This window comes from Ceratotherium simum, chromosome 15 (genome assembly GCF_057802395.1).
Source record: "Ceratotherium simum simum isolate JZ-2026a chromosome 15, ASM5780239v1, whole genome shotgun sequence".
NCBI classification, from domain to species: Eukaryota; Metazoa; Chordata; class Mammalia; order Perissodactyla; family Rhinocerotidae; genus Ceratotherium; species Ceratotherium simum.
In genome coordinates, this window is record NC_141914.1 from 49,649,798 (window position 1) to 49,664,500 (window position 14,703).

Genomic DNA, 14,703 nt, shown 5'->3' on the forward strand with positions numbered 1-14,703 from the left:
TTGAATTATTTTGAATCATTTGGCGCCAGTACTCCTTAGAAAAGCATAATAGAAAGATTTTGTTTCTTTTTTTTGTTTCATAGTGATTTTTAAAAAATAAATCTCCCGTGTAAAAAATAAAATTGTGCCTATCATCTGCTAGAGTGTTTACTTCAGACTTGTCATAATAATTGGTTCTTTTTGTTTCAGTAATTCAATACAACTTTAAAAATCATTATTCTCTTCTTACAGGTGGTTGATAGTGAAAGATTCCTTTTTATTGTATATGAAACCAGACAGCGGTGCTATTGCCTTCGTCCTGCTGGTAGATAAAGAATTCAGAATTAAGGTGGGGAGAAAAGAGACAGAGACGAAATATGGACTCCGAATTGATAATCTTTCAAGGTAGAAATTTCAAATATTTTTAAAAGAGTATCTACAAAAATCTCTTAAAACCAAAGTTTTTCCCCCAACCTTAAGTGAAGGAGGAGGTAAAATAATTTAAATGTTAGACAATTGTTGTTTAGAACTCATCCTCAATCAAAAGTAATGAAACTACTTTTTCTTTGTCTATATTTTTAAGAATAGGATATCCAAATGCAGCAGTCAGAATAAACAATCCTGTGTGTTGAGATATGCCTATTTTAACAAAATTGACTACTCAGTAATGCCAATTTATCAAACAGATAAATTAAGGAGTGATAGTTCACATTTTTAAAAAATAAATTTTACTTTATAAATTGATACCCTTTAATTAACAAAATACTTAAAAAGTGATTTGATTTACAAAAATTCTGTTTGCACACAGATTTTAAGAAAGATACCTTGAAAGAATACTCAAGTGTATATTTACTATAGATTTTATTAGTGTGTATGTGTTGATATATATGTTTCCTTCTGGAAGATTGTGGTTATACAATGTATGTGTCTCTTTCTCTGTATATACATTTGTCTCTGTTTAGTTCAGCTTCATGTATATGAATATATATACATTTCTTTCTTTACTCACATTGACTGACATACAGATATATATATGCTTACTAATATACATTTGCGTGTGTGTGTGTGTGTGTAAAAAGATTCAGAACTTCCTGATCTTCTCTGACAATGGAAGGTTCAAGATCGGTTATTAAAAAACGCAAAGATGCTGCCATTAAGCCTTCCTCCTGGTACTGCATTTTGGTTTTCTGGAGAACCATAGAAATCAGGCCACAGTTCTCATTGGTCCCTATAATAGATCCCTGAACCCGTCTTTGGGGTCATAGGGCTGGAATATGCCATTGTGCTTGGCTTTGGTGGACTCAGAGTAGGGAGGGATTACTCTCCTAAAGCACAATCAGGATGATGTTTCAGAAGCTGAGGGATGGACACCAGGTGGTACAAAGGAGAATGTCCTCTACTGAAGCCAACAGCTCTCTAAATAACACTTAGACACAGGACCTCACCTTACACCTCTTTCATTCTCCTCCTCACAGCCTAGCACAGCTCTGGGCCTGTGGTAAGTACCTTTACACATGTTTGCATGAGCGAATGAGTGAATAAGTAACCTGAAATTTTATTTTTGGTACTTTGAATATATTTTAAAATCCTGCCAAAAATTTTTAGAAGTCTGCTTTTTTGATATAAGTAAGATACTCTTTGCCTAAATTTTTCCACTTATGTTTGCTACAGTACCAAAACAAAACAGGGCATGTTTAATCTCTAAATTTCTTTAAAGAGACTGAACACAGAGTGACCATTCTTTCCCACATTTTGTTTTTCTTTGAAGGACCCTTATTTTAAAATGCAATAGCTATAGACATGCTCGGTGGTGGGCAGGGGCTATAGAAGAATTCATCCAGAAACATGGCACCAACTTTCTCAAAGATCATCGATTTGGGTCGTATGCTGCTATCCAAGAGAACACTTTAGCTAAATGGTAAGATCTGTTTGCTTTGAGACTGTCAGGGCGGTCATAGCTTTCCATATTATAGTGGTCTAAATTCACCTGGAATCAATTTTCGAAGCTGTGAAAAGATATTATGTATTATACTTAACAAGAGCCTCTCTTCACAGGACTACCTGAGCATAGATTAGTTTTCCAATTTTTGTTTTTAAGATGTTTTTTGGTGAGCTTTAGATAGCTAGCCATAGATTTTGAAGTTTGATTGTAAAAGTCAACTTTACAGATTATCTTACTGATGCAAATGGAAGGTTTATTTAAGTCATTAGCCATAATTTAGAAAAGAGAATTTACTTGCTAGATATTTCTTTTAGATAAAATCATGCTTAGTGTGTTTTTCTACCTCTGTATTGGAAACTGGTCTGTTTTCAGTCTTAGAAGAACAGCTATGTGTGAGTTCAACAGGATGGGAGAATTCATCTGACCCCATATGATGTTGAGACCAATTAATTTATTGTTCCCTAAGCCGAGAAGCATTGTGTTGCTTACTTCTGTCTACTTATGGTCCTTCCTACATAGCAGATGTAAGGTGGGGTTTTCAATCCTTGTTTTGTAGTTACACAAAGTAAGCTGGTGGTTATGTGGATGCTTTAGGCAGTGGCTTCCCTGTTTTGCTCTACAATAGGATATATTTATTTTATTTATATTTTTGTTAAAAAAAAAAAACGAAATGAAAAACTTGTCTTTCAGGTATGTTAATGCCAAAGGATATTTTGAAGATGTGGCAAATGCAATGGAAGAGGCCAAAGAAGAGATTTTTATCACAGATTGGTGGTTAGTATTTGTCGATGAGGATTTTGTCTGGAGGTCTCTATGTTTAGAAATGTGTACCAGTGTTGTGCTGTTCCAGAACCATACATTATGAAAATCAGCGGTAGCCACAGAGGGTTTGGCCAAAGTCTCAACCAATTAACTGTAATAGCCTCCACTGAAAGGTCTTTTCAAAAAACTTGGCATCCAAATACATTCTTAACATATTTCACTTGAACAATTTTGTTTTTGTTTTTCCATTTGGAAGCAGATACCTAAATATTCATTTTAATAAAGATTATGTTGCAGTGCAAATATAGGTGTAGAGGTAATGGAAAATATTCTTTCTTGGGCATCTTTCCTCATTTTGGTATGTCTGTCACCAGGTCCAGTAAATATACTTATTCTGAATTGTCTCTCTGACATTGAAATAGTTCCATTTGCCTATTGCTATTAAAATGTCCTTGGTAATGACCAGGCCAGGTCAGCTTTTTTGGAGATTTATCCAGTTTCAACTTTCTGATTACTTTAAAAACATCCATGAGAGTTATGATGCTTATTAAAGCCACTGGAAGTATCATATCCAAAACACATTAAGCTCCTGGGAAATTTTACTCCTGGAGCTGGTATAGGCTTTACAGTCTGACTTTAGCTCCAATTATCCATCTGCCTGGACGGTTAAAACCCACTGCAGATGTTAAGATTGACTATAGTGGAAATGAAAATGTCTGAAATGTGTTTTCCTTCTAAGAACTTAGTTGCTTGAAATGCCCCTTATTTTTCTCTATCCTGTTTCCTTCCAAATGCTACCTTATATATGAACTGTGAACATATCATCATAATTTATTCCCTCCTAATTCTAGATTTTGCAGGGAGAAGAGAGTAATTAGGAATGCGTACTCATCTTCTTCTACTGTTTTGCGTCAGTGATGTGGAAATCTATATATCTAGGGCACGCTTTCCCAACCTGGGCACTATTGACATTTTGGGCCAGATCATTCTTGGTTATGGGGGGTTGTTCTGTGCATTGTAGGATGTTTAGCACCATTAGCATCCCTGGCTTTTACCCACTAGATGCCAGTAGCAAGCTCCTAGTTGTGATAACGAAAATGTCTTCAGACATTGCCAAACATCCCCTGGGGGGCAAAGTCGCTCTTGGTTGAGAATCATTGGTTTAGAGTCAGTAGATAAGGTGTGTGATGGTCAGCATGTCTGCGAACCTATTTATTCTCATGTTTGTGGAGGAGCTTATACTTGGCCTTTTATATCTTGCCAAATTTTGTCTCTTCAGTGAGTTACCAGGAAGTAGAGAAAGTTTCATACTTAGGAGCAATTTCCTAGGTTGAATACTTTTAAACACTTATGATAATAAATTCAAGCCTAAGGTATTACTATCTTCCTTTAAAAAATATTTCTGAAAGTTTGACCAAAAAATGAGAGAGACTGAAAATAGTTTTTCCATTGAGCCCCTATCTTCATGTTTTATGCAAGAAAATAATATCTCCTTTGAAGGGTCTGAACACTAAACTACAGACTGTCATTTATACATCTAAAGAGATGGAACCCTGAATGTTTTCTCTTCTACTGTCAACAAGAAACTAAATCAGGAGATTATTTCTTTTTCATGACTGCACTAAGATAACATCTTGTTACAACACTCTCTTTGAAATAAAACCTTCTCTGTAATTTCCTTCATGACAAATGAAGAAAATTCTTGTCATGCAGGTATATTGCAAAAGAGAGCATTCAGAAACTTAACCAAACCCTGATATGTTTGGATGTGAGAGAGTGAAAAGCATAGTTAGAGGATGAACATGCCCTTTAGAAGGTTCTAATTTAATTCAAGAGACATCATATACTTAAGTGAAAACCATGTTAATATGTTTCTAAAACAATTAGTGTGCAAGCAAAGGCAGATACAGTGAAATGAGGAACAACCTGGGACCTAGAAGTGCTTGGCTCTATTTGTTCATTAATTTATTTAACCATCCATCCATTCATTTGTTAATTTATTCGCTCATTCATTCCAGAGCTATTTAGTAAGCACTCAGTCTGGACAGGTCTAAACTAAGTCATGTGTATATAAAGATGAATGAGAAGCAGCCCCTACCCTGGAACAATATACAGTCAGGAAGTCATACGTAAAACAAAGGATTGGAGAAAACTGGGTGATGATGATCAACATAGTGGAAGGCATGGATGGAGCACAGAGGAAAGGTCAGTGACTAAGCTTGCAGACACTGTGGATGCTTCACCGAAGAGAACGCTGGCTTGGGCCGTGGGTAATGACTTGACCAGATGAAGACAGGTGAATGTCTTAGGCAGAGGGATAGCCAGGACCAAGGCATAGAGGTGCGAGAGAGCACAGCACTTTTGGAGGATGGTCAGGGTTTGTACAGCTTAAGCATAGCATCTTTTGAGATGGTGGGTGGAGACGACACTCAAAAGATGGGTTAGGCCCAAATTGTGCAGGGCGTTGGGTAAGTGGCTAAGGAGTTTGCATTTAATCCTGTGAACACTGGGAACCACTGAAAATTTTTAAGCATGGGAATTTTAATCAAATTTGTTTTCTAAAAGGGACCATTTTGGTAATAGTGTAAAAACTGAATTGAACAGTAGTTATAGAAACCATTTAGCAAATTATGATGGTGGTCCAGGAAAGAAACCATGAGGGTCTCTGCTCTGACCACCTTAGGGTCCTGACTATTACTAACTTGGGGCAGGTCATGTTAACCGTTCTAAGGGGCAGTTTCTAAGGCACGTCAAAGTAACGTTAACAGTAATAGCTACTATTTGTTGAATTCTTACTAGACACCAGGGACCGTGTCATAGATGAGATAAGTGAGACTCAACGAGGCAGAATAGGAGACTGCCCACAGTCACACAGTGGGCATGTGCCAGTGCTGGCATGGATCCCGGTGTGTCTGCTCCAGCACCCACACGTCACAGAGCTGCCTCTCAGAGGAGCCGGCTGCACTGCTGGTGTCTGAAGTTCCTTTTCACTCTGAGACTCTTTTAAGTGCAGATTGAATTTTTTTTAAGGTGCTGGATAAAGTAGTAATCAGGTTTGGGTAGATTTAGTCAGGAGAAATTTTCTGAAGAGGTAAATTCTAAGGTAGGCTCTCAAGTTAGAAGAGGTAAGGATTCGTTAAACAGCCCAGATTATCTGAAAATGAAGATGAAGAGTGAATCCTAGCTAGATGTTGAAGGTATCCAAAGGAGTAGTTTCTGCATAAAGATTAGTGAGCGTTCTTCTCTTGTTTATCTGGATCAACCAGGAGAACGCTTGTTTTACATCTTTTTTGTGCTTGGCGCTGTTTCAAGTCACCTATGAACTAACTATCCCGTGTTGTTTGGAGTAAGTCCTAAAATGAGGTAGGACACCAAGATGTGGCTTCCAGCTCCATTGCCAAATTGCTGTAACTTAGGACAAATCCAGAGTGAGGCTTAGCTCAGCTTTCCTCTGGAAGATGGTGATTCTGATTACCTCTGGCCGGCAGGGATGTGTGGAGCAAATGTGCTGAGTCTTTGCCCAGGCTGGTTCTCTGACCGGCCTGTGGCAGATGTGGGTGTGGGTAGGGTCTACCACAGCCTCTGAGTCTGTGCATTAAACGGGTCAGAGATAGACAGGATTGATAAAACTGCAGAATAAAGCAGAAAAACAATAAAGATTTTTAAAGGGGAAATTTATAAAAGGAAGAGAAACAGAAGAGAAGTAAGAAACTGGGCTGGAGACAAAGGCTATAAAGTAAAAAACAAAATCAACATTTCATTATTGACTAGTTCGGAAGCTAAGAGAGGGAGGATACATTTAAGTTGATTTTAACGTTATGAGTGTTTTTAAAATGGTAGGTTGAGACTTTTTCGTAGTTATTTATTAAAATAATTTATTGGATTATGATCAGAATTTTTTTAAAGAATGGGAGAGGATAGAAAAGGAAGGGAAGAAAAGAGAAAGGAAGAATGCAACTTAAGTGGTAGTAAGCATTAGTACTTTGTGAAATTTGTATTTCAATAGTAAACAGATAGATAGATGGATGGAGGTATCGAGATGGATTTATAATGTATTTCTGTGGATTATGATCCAAAAAGTTTGAAAGTCACTGACTTTCAACAAAATTGGTAAACATTTTCTGTAAATGTCCAGATGGTAAATATTTTAGGTTTTTCAGGTCACATACAGTCTCTGACGCATATTCTTCTTCTTTTTTTTTTTTTTTTTTTTAACAGTTTAAAAATGTAACAGCCCTTCTTAGCTCATGGGCCATACTAAAACAGGCCATGGGCCAGATCTGGCTCGTGGGTCATAGTTTGCCAACCCTTGTCTTAGGATGTACATTTCAGTTACTGTATTATATCCATACTAAGAGCTAAGCGTATGGTTAACTTTTTTTTTTAAGATTTTATTTATTTTATTTTTCCCCCCAAAGCCCCAGTGGATAGTTGTATGTCGTAGCTGCACATCCTTCTAGTTGCTGTATGTGGGACTCGGCCTCAGGATGAACGGAGAAGTGGTGCCTCGATGCGCACCCGGGATCCGAACCCGGGCCACCAGCATCGCAGCGCGCACACTTAACCACCAAGCCACAGGGCCGGCCCCTATGGTTAACTTTTTGAGAAACTATCTGTTTTCCAAAGTGGTTGTACCATTTTACAGTCCCACCAGCAATGTGGGAGAGTTCCAGTTTCTCCTCATCATTGCTGGCACTTGATATTGTCAGTCTTTTTTAATGTTAGCCATTGCAAACGGTATGTAATGGTGTCTCATTGTAGTTTTAATTTGTGTTAGCAACATCTTTTCATGTTAAGCATATTTTCCTGTGATTTTTAGACTTTTGGTTAGCTTTTTTGGAAACATATGTTCAAATCTTTTTTTCCCTCTTTTTTGTTGGATTGTATTCTTATTATTGAGTTGTAAGAGATCTTTATACATTCACGATGTGTTCCACTTCATGCTGGCCTGCATGGTTTCTGATGAGAAATTCATAGTCATTTGAATCATTGTTCCCCTCTAAATAATGCATTGTTTTTCTCCTGAGTGCTTACAACATTTTCTCTCTGTCTTTAGTTTCAGCAGTTTGGTTATGATGTTTGAGTTTATCCTGTTTGGGGTTCACTGAGCTTCTTGAATCTGTAGGTTTAAGTCATTTACCAAATTTGAGAAATTTTCAGCCATTATTTCTTCAAACTTTTTTTCTGCACTTCCCTCTTTCTCCTCTCCTTCTGAGTCTCCAGTGACACAAATAGTGTCTTTTAGTGTTGTCCCACAGGTCTTTGAGGCTCTGTTCATTTTTTTTTTTTTCAATCTTCTCTTTGTTATTCAGATTGGATAAATTCTATTTATCTATCTTTAAGTTCACGGATTCTTTCCTTTGTCACCTCCATTCTGATATTGAGCCTATCCTGTGAGAGTTTGTTTGTTTTTTGTAGTTGTATTTTTCAGTTTGAAAATTTCTCTTTGGTTTTTCTTTGTATCTTTAATTTCTCATCTGAAACTTTCTTGTCTTTCCATTCGTTTTAAGACTGTTCACCCTTACTTGTTGAAAAACTTTTATAATATCTGACATAGAATTAGAGTAACTAATTCCATCATCTATGTCATTTTGGTATTAGCATCTGTCGAATGTCTTTCCTGCAAGTTGAGATTTTTCTGATTCTTTGTTATGCCAAGTAGTTTTTTTTTTTTTTTTTTTTTTTTCCCCTAAAGCCCCAGGCGATAGTTGTATGTCATAGTTGCACATTCTTCTAGTTGCTGTATGTGGGACGCGGCCTCAGCATGGCCGGAGAAGCAGTGCGTCTGTGCGCGCCCGGGATCCGAACCCGGGCCGCCTGCATCGGAGCGCACGCACTTAACTGCTAAGCCACGGGGCCGGCCCTGCCAAGTAGTTTTTTATTGTATTCTGGAAGTTTTGAATATTATGACTGTGGGTCTTATTTAATCTTATGGAGAATATTGATGTGTTTGTTTTAGCAGACAATTGGCCCATTTAGGTTCATTCACAAAGTTCCAACTAGTCTACTATCTGTGTTTTTAATGTCAGTTTTGTTTTCAAAGGCTTTGCAGTGCTGTTCAGATCTGTCCCCCATGTGCTCCACCTAGTGGCCACTTTGGGCAGTGGTCTATTTCTAATTTCAGCTCTCACACTCTTTGGTATAATACTTAAGACCAAATCTACACATGGGCAGCTTGGGAGTGAGTTAGAAGTTCATAAACAGCTTTATAGGGTTGCTTTCCTGAGCTCCTCCATCTCCATGATCTCTCCACTACTTTTGGGTTCCCTGAGGCTTCCCTTTTTAGTCCTCTAGCTAGAAAGGTGGCGCTATATTTACCCTGCTCTGCCACATACTTTCTGCAATGACATTTGTGTCCAGAGCCAAACAATGGATATTTACATCGCCCTCTTGGAACCACAACTCTTCCAGTCGGAGAGGAAAGTTCCACTCCATCAGAGTTTTTGGTGTTTGTGGGCCCTTCGCTGCCACCTCTATCACTGCCAGAAGATCCCACTCTTTCCCCCCAAGCCTGAGCTAGAGGACTTAACCTGGTGTTCTCTCTACCAGTGCCAATGCCCTTTGCCAGGTTCGCGCTCCAGGCTGAGGAATCAGAGGGAAAAGAACTCAGTAAAATCAACACTGTTTAGATGGTATGTCAAATTCTGTTCTTCTTACTTAATATTGAGTCTTCCAATTCATGAACACTGTATGTCTCTCCATTTATTTAGATCTTATTTAATTTCTTTCAGCAATGTTTTGTACTTTCCATATACAGATCTTGCACACGTTTTGTTAAATTTATCCCTAAGTTATTCACTTTTTTTATGTTATTGTAAATGGTAATTTTTAAAATTCATTTTCCGATTTTTCACTGCCAGCATATAGAAATGCAGTTGATTATTTATATTGACTTTATATACTGCAACCTTGCCTAATTCACTTATTAGTGCTAGTAGCTTTTTTGTAGATGCCTTAGGATTTTCTCCATAGATGATTATGTGATGTGTGAATAATGATACTTTTACTTTTCCCTTTCTAATCTGTATGCCTTCTATTTTATTTTATTGCCCTATTGCATTGGCTAGGATCATCAGTAGAATGTTGAATAGAAGTGATGAGAATGGATATCTTTGCCTTGTTCTCAGTCTTAGGAGAAGAGCATTCAGTCTTTTATTATTATGCTTTAGGTATTTTTTTATAGGTGCCTTTTATTACTTTGAGAAAATTCCTTTCTGCTTATAATTTATTGAGAGTTTTTATTGTGAATGGGTGCTGAAGTTTGTCAAGACTTTTTCTGCCTTTATTGAAATGATCATATTTTTTTCTTCTTTTGTTTTTTTTGTTGTTGTTGTTAATGTGGTGAATTGCATTGATTGATTTTCAACTTTTAAACCAACCTTGCATCTTAGGATAACCCCACTTTGTCATGATCTATTATCCTTTTTATAAGTTGTGGGGTTTTGGTAAAGATTTTTACCTCTGTGATGGTAGGAGATATTATTCTTAATTTTTTTCTTTTCTAGGATTGTCTTTGTTTGGTTTTGGTTAGGGTAATGCTAGCCTCATTATATGAGATAGTAAGTGTTCCCCCTCCTTTGTTTCCTGAGTTTGGGTAAGATTGATATTATTTCTTCCTTATATATTTTATAGAATTTGCCTATAAAGTTGTTGGGGTTTTTAGTTTTCTTTGTGAGAAAGTTTTAAATTATGGATTGAATATTTTAATAGATATAGGGCTAGAGTTTCAATTTCTTTTTGCTTCCATCTTGGTAACTTATTTTGTTAAAGGAAATTGTCCATTTTATCTAAATTATCATAATTATTCATATAATGTTATTTATAATATTCTTTTATTATCCATTTAATGTTATTTTAATCTCTGCAGGTCTTGTAGTGATTTTCTGTCTTTCCTTCATTTTTTTCATATTGATAACATGTGCTTCTCCTTTTTTCTTTTTTTAACCAAGTTAACACATTTTTATTTTTTATTTTCTAATACTTGTGTATAAACATACATATATTTTATGAAGTTGATGTAGTAGCATATATAAAATTATGTATTTCTCCCTCTGAGATTATATTATATATTTTCAATGACCATGTGTTTATTTCATCATCTTTTTTTAAAAAACCATTTTATTGGGGTACGATTGACATGCAAAAAGCTGTACATGTTTAATGTATACAAATCGATGAGTTTGGAGATGAGTATACACCTGTGGAGTTATCACCACAATCAATGCTATAAACATATCCATCACCTCCAAAAGTTTCTTCCCATCCTCTTTGTTTATTTTTATTTTTATTTTTTGTGATAAGAACAATTAACATAATATCTACTCTCTTAGCAAATTTTTAAGTATACAATATAGTATTGTTAACTATAGGCACTATGCTGTACACTAGATCTCTAGAACTTAATCATCCTTCATAACTGAAACTTTGTACTCTTTGACCAAGACCTCCCTGTTTCCTCCTCCACTCAGCCCCTGGTAACCACCATACAAGGAACCCTTGTTGGTGAGAATGTAAATTGGTGCAGTCACTATGGAAAACAGTATGGAAGTTCCATAGAAAATTAAAAATAGAACTATCATATGATCCAGCAGTCCCACTTCTGAATATATATCCAAATGAATTGAAATCAGGATCTCGAAGAGATATCTGCATTCCCATGTTCATCGCAGATCATTCAAAGACATGGAATCAACCTAAATGCCCATCAAGGGACAGATGGATAAGGAAAATGTGTTATTTACATTCAGTGAAATATTATTCAGCCTTAAAAAAAAAAAGGAAATCTTGCCATTTGCAACAACATGGATGAACCTAGAAGAGGTTATACTAAGTGACATAAGCCAGACACAGAAGAACAAATACTACATGATCCCACTTACATGAGGAATCTAAAATAATCAAACTTCCTTTTTCTTTTTTAATCTAGCAAGAAGTTTATCAATTTTGTTAATCTTTTCAAAGAGCTAGCTCTTGGTTTCATTGAGTTTTCTCTATTGCTTTTCTTTTTTCTATTGCGTTGAGTTCCACTCTTATCTATTATTCCCTTCCTTCTTCTTACTTTGGGTTTAATTTGTTCTTTTCTCTATCTTCTTAAGATGGAAGCTCTGATCATTGATTTTAAACTTTGTCTCCTTATATAAGCATTTAAAGCTATAAAATCTTCTAAGAGAAACATTTACTTAGAAGTACATTTTAACATCTCTGAAATCAGGATGCATCTTACACTCAATAACATCTTATGGTTGTAACTGTCATCATTGTTTCTTTCTTAGTGGTATACACAGTAATGATGCATCTTACAATCATTGATGTCCTAGACTCAGTGAAGTGCAATATTATACAATTCTTTTGAACTTTGCTTATCTAATAATTATGTAGTAAATATCCTTACATAATGATGCTTATGAGTCATAGCTTCTCTCTCTTTACCATTGTTTATATTTTGTTTTGTTTATAGCATGATTATCAGTCTTTTATCTTTTTATGCATTATCCTCAAAATCGAGGGTACCTTGAGAGCTATCTTATGATCTTCCAAAGTATCTAGTAGAATACTCTGCATACAGGGAACACAATGCTTGTAGTAAATAAAGGATGATAAAGGCTTAAGTGCAGAGTATAGAATTAAAAGTGGCCCCAAAACTGAAGCCCTCTGAGTCTCTAATTAACATGTACGTCAAAAAATTGCAAGTACGTATATGTTGTTGGATATCTCCCACCTTCAGTGCCCTAGTAGTGCACTTTTCTACTTAAAACAGCCCTCTTTTTAATTCATCTTAGATATTTTCCTAGTAATTGTTGCATTTTTTGTTTGTTCAGATATAGATTACCTTTGAGTTGTTTCCTACTCTAGATTAAAGGATGCAAGTATTTATACTGTACTTACCCCTCCATTTGTCTATTAACTTATTTATCTTACCCAATATGAGTTTTCTTTAGTTACTTTATCTCTGGGTTTTTATTTTCTTTAACTGAATGAAATAGAGCATAAAATTATTTCTTTTAATCTCTTTAGCTCCTTAAAACCCTGTTGTTTTCACATGCTTAGACGACTCCCTGGCAAGGCAATATTCCAGTCTGGTGTTCTGTAAGGCTTTAATCCTTATACAGTCTACTCTTGCTCTTCTAGGTCTGGCATTTCAGCAATTGAAGTGTTTTTATTGTTCGTCTTTTTTTGTTTTTCCTCATTACAGGGGAGTTACATCACATACAGATTTAACTCAGACGCTGACTTTAGGACTCAACCCTAAGGGAAAAAGTGACTCTACTGTACTCTTGGCTGCCTGTGGCTCTGCTAAAGAGAAGAGCCTAGGGGTCCATTTGCACACTGAAAAATTTCATCTATCAGCAAACTTGCCTTCTTCCCACTCAGAAAGTCCCAGGTTCCATGAACACCTTTTGTTCCACTCTTTGGTATAGAAAGTCAGTGTTTATGTTTATCAATTAGAACACTTTTGCCTTGGGGTGACAGAATGCTCATCTAAAGGTGGCTTAAGCAATGAGGATTTATTTGTGTCATTTAATGAGAATTCAAAGTTAGATAATCCTAGATGTGGTGGAGTGGCGCAGTGATTTCAGGGTTTTGGTCTTCCCTTTAAAACTTCAATGTGGCTGCGCTTCTCTAAGCACCATACAACATCTATCATACAACATCCCCATACAACATCCATCCTAAAGCTGCTTTTCCTGTTTTGTGTGGGTGTGTGTCTCTCTCTCATCAAAGAGGGAAAGCTTTCCCATTAACCCCACATGTACCTCCTCATATGTCTCGTTGTCCAGGATTGTGTCACGTCATGCTCTAGCTGCACAGGAGTCTGGAAGAGCGAGTATTTAGAACATTCAGACTCTATAGTGGGAGGTAGGCTCTGACAGCAAGGAAGGAGAAGGAAGAGAATGTCTATTGCCTGGGCAGTCAACAGTATCTGCATGTGTGTATACATGTGCATGTGTGAGTAAGAGAGAGAGAAATCTAGATTGACTTTTGTTTGGATAGATGCTCTTGTTCCCGTATGAAGTTGTAAGTAGACCCATAGCAGAACTTTGGATGACCCGCCACATGGAGGAGGAGGATGGCATTTGGGCTAAAATTGCCTTTGCTTCTCATGACACAATTAGAACTTTACATTTTGTTTTAGTTACTTGAAATCTTGGTTTTATGATTTCAGGTTGAGTCCAGAAATCTTCCTGAAACGCCCAGTGGTTGAAGGAAATCGTTGGAGGTTGGACTACATACTTAAACGAAAAGCAGTATGTAATTTCCAAACAAATGCTGATATGATTTTTTAAATGTTTATTGCCTCTGAAATGACTTTTCTTTTTCAAAGCCCTTCATATATACTTAGAATGTTTTTTTTTAGAGTTTGACAAAAGCCAGAATACTTACTGTTTTCAAATTCATTTGATTCTGATTTTTTTCCTGTTACTCTTGAGTGCATAAATATTTTAGCCTAGTTCACAGCATGGATTATATTAGCAACTCTAATTTATTTTTTTATTCAGTTACAGGTAGTTAATTTTACAGGCAAAAAATTGTAATAAAATTTAATCATTGAGTAATAAATGATGAAATGAAACACAGCATTTTATTTTATTCATTATTCTGTCATTTGAGCAAAAGAGAAAATCATTTGGAGAATGATTTCAGTCAGATGGGGCCAAGCTGATGTAGAATAATATCAAAGAGGAGGGACATTAAGAATTGGTGCTGTTTTGGTTCCAGTGTTGGAACAGTTGATGGTAATAATGTGAAATTGTTCCCTGGGCAGTTCACTCTGTAGATTCTGGGTGAGCACTGGGTGTGTTCTTTTTGTCACAAAAAGTAAATAACTGAAGCAGTACAGGTTCACCAACAACTACTTTACATTCATATTTCTAATAAAATTATTTTTATGTAGTTGGCTCTCAGCCAAGTTAAATTAAGTTGAATTAGAATAGATCTGGATTTATTATTAATCATGTCCAAATTAGGGAGTGCTAGGCTTTTTACTATTATTTGAAACTATCTTAATGTTTTTTATTCTA

The 14,703-nt window shown here is 36.2% G+C and overlaps 1 protein-coding gene across 7 annotated transcripts in view; it reads left to right on the forward strand.

The window, feature by feature from the left end:
- Window positions 1-14,703, forward strand: part of PLD1 (phospholipase D1) — a 219,636-nt gene that overhangs the window by 118,127 nt on the left and 86,806 nt on the right. For all 7 annotated transcript variants that reach the window (XM_087440028.1, XM_087440027.1, XM_087440030.1 and 4 more), the window contains 4 exons: window positions 232-384; window positions 1,748-1,897; window positions 2,612-2,695; window positions 13,848-13,929. In XM_087440028.1, coding sequence (XP_087296154.1) covers window positions 232-384; window positions 1,748-1,897; window positions 2,612-2,695; window positions 13,848-13,929 — 469 coding nt within the window. The remainder of the gene's footprint in view (window positions 1-231; window positions 385-1,747; window positions 1,898-2,611; window positions 2,696-13,847; window positions 13,930-14,703) is intronic.